General features: G+C 43.0%; 1 protein-coding gene across 6 annotated transcripts in view; it reads right to left on the reverse strand.

Annotated features, from left to right (window-relative positions):
• Positions 1-5,774, reverse strand: part of RPS6KA5 (ribosomal protein S6 kinase A5) — a 166,695-nt gene that overhangs the window by 37,456 nt on the left and 123,465 nt on the right. For all 6 annotated transcript variants that reach the window (XM_025191253.1, XM_025191252.1, XM_025191258.1 and 3 more), the window contains 2 exons: positions 1,665-1,856; positions 1,009-1,168 (listed from right to left, as the gene is read on the reverse strand). In XM_025191253.1, the coding sequence (XP_025047038.1) occupies positions 1,009-1,168; positions 1,665-1,856 (352 nt within the window). The remainder of the gene's footprint in view (positions 1-1,008; positions 1,169-1,664; positions 1,857-5,774) is intronic.

The following is a 5,774-nucleotide window of genomic DNA, read 5'->3' on the forward strand; positions in this document are numbered from 1 at the left end:
TTCAACAAGGAGAAATGCAAAGTGCTGCACCTGGGGAGGAAAAATGTCCAGCATACCTGCTGCCTAGGAAATGACCTGCTTGGAGGCACGGAAGCGGAAAGGGATCTTGGAGTCTTAGCGGACTCCAAGATGAACATGGGTCGTCAGTGTGACGAAGTTATCAGAAAAGCTAATGGCACTTTATCGTGTCTCAGCAGGAGTATGACGAACAGAACCAAGGACGTGATACTTCCCCTCTATCGGGCGCTGGTCAGACCGCAGTTGGAATACTGCATGCAATTTTGGGTGCCGCACTTCAAGAGGGATGTGGATAACCTGGAGAGGGTCCAGAGAAGGGCCACACACATGGTTTAAGGGCTTGCAGGCCAAGCCCTATGAGGAGAGACTAGGGCACCTGGACCTCTTCAGCCTCCGCAAGAGAAGGTTGAGAGGCGACCTTGTGGCTGCCTATAAGTTCATCACAGGGGCACAGAAGGGAATTGGTGAGGCTTTACTCACCAAGGCGCCCCTGGGGGTTACAAGAAATAAAGGCCACAAGCTAGCAGAGAGCTGATTTAGACTGGACATTAGGAGGAACATCTTCACAGTTAGAGTGGCCAAGGTCTGGAACGGGCTCCCAAGGGAGGTAGTGCTCTCCCCTACCCTGGGGGTCTTCAAGAGGAGGTTAGATAGGCATCTAGCTGGGGTCATCTAAACCCAGCACTCTTTCTTGCCTATGCAGGGGGTCAGACTCGATGATCTATTTCGGTCCCTTCCGACCCTAACATCTATGAATCTATGAATCTACACCTAACCTGACTTTCAGTAAGTTGACTCTTACTGCTTCTAAATAAAAAATATAGCACTTTCCCATAAATTTCCAATTAATAAAGCCATAGAAATGAAAGAACACAGACACACACACTTATTTATTTATTCTCCAAGCAGTTCATATCCTAAAAGTCTACAGTATACTACTTTACTTCTGGTCACTAAAGCTAAAGACAATAAAAGCTCTTTGTTACATACCTTGTATCAAGTCTTTGGCCTCTTGAGAGACATTCTTCCAGGCTTCTCCTTCAAAGGAGAATTCCCCCTTTTTAATTTTCTTCATAATTTCCAATGCACTTGTGCATGTTAAACTTTTATCTTGAGACTGGAAAGGCACCTGTCCTGATAGCATTGTATACTATCCAAAGAAAAAAAAAATATTCATTAGTACCGTATGTTCATTGCAAACCTTTGATAGAATATAACCGATAATATTAGTCCTGCTTAATATTAAATTACTGTTGTTCATAGCAAAAGAGTATATATGTACTGCAACTTGAAGAACATTAGTTAAATATTCTATTTACGTCAATTTGAAGAATTTTAGGTGCCTGAGGTCTGAAAAAATCACAGGACTTTATTTAGACATGGTTAGCAAAATAACTTTCATCCCTCAAAAGTACAGATGAAAACATGCACATTTTATATAACAGAAAACCTGTCTTCTCCTCCTGCTATTTGTACAGCCAAAAAATATCCTTATCCCACTCTGAAGCTGTGCTTATCCAATACAAACTTATTTGAGTCAATGCCAAGCCCTTCCCATACACTTGATTTAAAGTAATTCAAAAGTATCAAACTGATGTGTGTTATAAACTATTAAAATGCATTAAAGCCCCCAAATATCCACTCACCAAAATGACCCCCAAACTCCAGAGATCACAGGATTCATCATAACCACTGTGATTGAAGAGCTCTGGGGCAGCATAATGAAGGGTAAAACATGGAGTCTTAAGAGGCTGGTTATCAGGTGGTTTTAGCCGAGCAAACCCAAAATCAATTATTTTTATTTCTGAATTGTCACTTTCATCTGTGAACAATAAATTCTAAAAAGGAAACACAAAAATAATACTAAATTAAAATTGAAAGTTTAAAAATGTAGATTTAAAGTATACCCAAAGTGATCAGAATGCTTGATACTTGACACTTCTCTTGTATGTGTGAATATATCTGATTTCCTCATACTGCATTATAAACAACTTGTAACTCAGCTCTGATCTCAAATGAACAGAGACTTATCATCACATGACTTGTAAAAGCAGTTCTGTGGATGCACGCTGAGATTATTATTGAACATATTGTGCAATGTAATCAAGTCTAATCAAATCCTGTATCTCTTGTGTTTCACTAAGAAGCAGAAAAACATATCAGTGGTTAGAACCTAGGATGGTTAGAAAAAGAAACTGTAAACATTTAAACACTAAAACAGGAAAAGCATACTTCTTAAAAACAGAATAATTAATGTAAATGTGAAATATTTTACACTACCTCCTCTAAAAGGCATGAGTTAAACGAATTCATGAACTTCAGCATAAACGCACTGAACAAATTATGTGTGTCACACTCTTAAAATCACTTAAGGTTCACCCTGCAAAGGCTGGGTTTAGGGTGCACAGCATTTCTCTCAGACTATATTCTGCACTTTGCAGGACTGAGCCTCAAGTGAACCACTTCCTACCAGTAAAAAGACAGTAGAAAATTAAGCTGAGAAAATTCAGAGGCATAATAAAGTATTCCTTGTGCCAGTTTTCCAAATTTGTGTTATCTTTTATTGCTTCTCATATGTTGTTTTCCCTTGGAAAAGAAAACCTTCTTGACTGTAAACAGAGTTCTGTACAAGATGTATTGTCCTTGGCTATATTACACTGCAGAGGTGTTCCAGGAACCTATGACCAGATAATCTTTCCCATCACTGTGCCATACCAGAGGTAAAAGGCAGCAGGGAACCCATTAATCACTGCAGTTCTCTCTCTCACCCACTAATTCAGCAGATGATACAGGAATCCAAAGCAAAGGGAAAGGAGGATGGGTCATGGAAAACACATAAGGACAGTGTATCTTGAATTCCACTTACTGCAATAGTAAGTCATTTATGTTTTCTCAATTGCATCTCTCTTTGCGTATTCCACTATAGGCAGATCTTCAACAAGTCCCTCTCTCTATCTCTGCCCACAAAGTTCTAGGGACCCATGATTTTGGATGGGTTCTGGGGCATTTCATCAGAATAATCATCCTTCTGGAATGAGGCATCCGCATTGCCGTTGCAGACTCCTGGCCTGTAGGTAATTGTAAAATTGAGCCTACAAAAAAACCGGATGGGCGAGGGTGTCATTGGTAGAGGCTCTTTGCTGACCAAAGGTATTCCAGGTCCTTATGATCACTTATGTAGGACTTCTACAGGACGGTGGGCTCCTTTCAAGTGGTGGTGCCATTCCGTGAATGCCGCCTTGATAGCTAGAAGCTTTTTGTCCCAAATATAGTTGTGTTCACGGGCATCAGTTTCCTGGAGCAGCAGACACAGAGATGTAGTGGCTCCTGAGCCCTCCAACATTATGACAGTACTGCCCTAAATACAAAATTAGTCATCATCAGCCTCTACTGTGAATGGGAGGGCTGGGTCTGGGTGGACCAGGACTGGGGCACTGCAGAAGATTTCTTTCAAGTTGTCAAAAGCAGCTTGCAACCAGTCGAACTGCACCCCCTTTTTAATGTCATTATAGGGGCGACCAGGGGAGAGAAATGCTGGATGAACCTTCCATAAATGTTCATGAATCCCAAAAACCATAGATCTCTCTGCACTTCCCTTGGAGAGGGACAATCTAGTACTGGTGTCACTTTGCTGGGGTCTATTCGTAACTTCTCTGGGCTAATTATGTACCTCTGGAATTCCACACTGATGCAATCAAACTCACACATTTCCAATCTCATGTATAAATGGCTCTGAGAAGCCATTTTAAGACCAGGTGGATGTGCTGGTCTTGCTCTTCATTTTCAGAGAAAACAAGAATGCTGTCCAGGCAGACCACTACAAACTGGTCCAGGACATCCCACATGGCATTGTTAACAAAGTGCTGGAAGTGGCCAGTGTTCTGGAAAGGCCGAACAGCATAACTAGGTATTCAAAGTGTCTATACCTGGTGTGGAAGGTTGTCTTCTGCTCATTGCCCTGCTGGATGCAGACAAAGGTGTACACCCCCTTAGGTCCAGTTTTGTGAATATATCTGCTTGCCCCAGTGTCTCAAATAGTTCATTAGTGAGGGGAAATGGGTACTAGGCCTGTGTGAATAGGGAAGTATTCGATTTGGATTCAGATTCGGACGATTCAGAAGACAGTGATTTGATTCAGAGATTCAGATCACTGTCCTGAATGGATTTGGCCAAATCAGCTTTAGAAGATTCAGCACTGATTCAGAGAGATCTGGTGATTCGGCTCAACCGGGGAGAGCTGAGGGATCAGACTTAACTGATTTGGGTGAAACTACTTTATGAAACTTCTGTCCCAGACCCTTTTCTGGTTCAAGTTAAATCACAGTGCTCCAGCATCCCAGCATGCTTTTCAGACCAGGGCTGGGGTGGGCTATCTGCTTCAGAGAGCAGGGCTGGCTGTACCCCTCTGCTCCCTAGCTGGAGCAGTGATGGCTGGCTGAACGTTGGGAGGGGTAGGGGGTGGCAAGCCCAGCTGGGGATGCAGGGAGACTACCACACCCCCCACTACAAGCAAACCCCGACTGGGGTCTGGGAGCAGGAAGGGAGGTTAAACACCCCTTCCCCCACCCAAATTTACTGCTGGATGCAACTGTGGACTACATATCCCAGAGGCACCTAGAAGCAGGAAGAAGTGATAAGCAACCCTGCATAGTCCTGCTGCTGTAATTCTGGACTGCAAATCCCAGAGACCTTGGGGGCAGCATGAAGAGGAAGTGAACACACAGCTAGAGAGCTGTGCTCTAGCATCCCCCAGCTTCTGGCCTGAGCCACTGCAGGCATGTGGCTGCATTTCCTGCATCAAAGGTAAATACCTGTTCATTTCTGTTTCAATTTAATCTGTGTAGTTTAGACTAACTTGCAAAGACTGAATCAATTCAGCCTCGGGCTTTTTGACTGTCTGTTTTAGCCTTGATCAAAAGAAATTGTTTTCTAGGGGTGTGGCTTACTCCAGGATAGAATTCAAGAGAATGTAAGTAATTCCACTCCACCATATGAAAAATCTTTCTTTTCAGTCATTTCTGCAGTACGAATAAGAATGGCAGGAACCTGCTTTGATTTTTGCAGGTTTTAAAAATGCTTCAGGACTAGGAAGTGTTATTTGATTTTTAATGAGCAGTGGAAAACATCCAATAAATCTGAAGGAGTTTTGTGCACATAAGTAAGAGGGATCTGTGCGGCCCCTGTTATATATCAGTTCCTTCAAGACCTCAAACTCAGCATAAGAAGGTGAGATTAGAACAGCTGTCTTGTCTAGCAAAAAAGATAAGATACCAGTTGGTTCTGATTGATTCCATTCCTACTGATTCCTATTGATTGGCTGACCAGAGAAATCCAGAGCAGCCTACAGGCTAAAAGCGGGGCATGTAAAAAGTGGAAACGGGGAGAGATTACTAAAGAGGAGTATACCTCCTCTGCTCGTGCTTGTAGGGAGGCAGTTAGACAGGCCAAAGCTACCATGGAGCTGAGGATGGCATCCCAAGTTAAGGATAACAAAAAATTGTTTTTTAGATATATAGGGAGTAAAAGGAAAGCCCAGGGTGGAATAGAACCTCTACTAAATGGGCAGAAGCAATTGGTGACGGACAGGGGGGACAAGGCTGAACTCCTCAATGAGTTCTTTGCCTCAGTGTTCCTAAGCGAGGGGCAAGACAAGTCTCTCACTGGGATTGTAGAGAGGCAGCAGCAGGGCACCAGACTACCAAGCGTAGACCCTGAGATGGTGCAGAGGCACTTGGAGGAACTGGATGCGTTTAAGT

This window comes from Alligator sinensis, unplaced genomic scaffold (genome assembly GCF_000455745.1).
Source record: "Alligator sinensis unplaced genomic scaffold, ASM45574v1 scaffold608_1, whole genome shotgun sequence".
In the NCBI taxonomy this organism is placed as follows: Eukaryota; Metazoa; Chordata; order Crocodylia; family Alligatoridae; genus Alligator; species Alligator sinensis.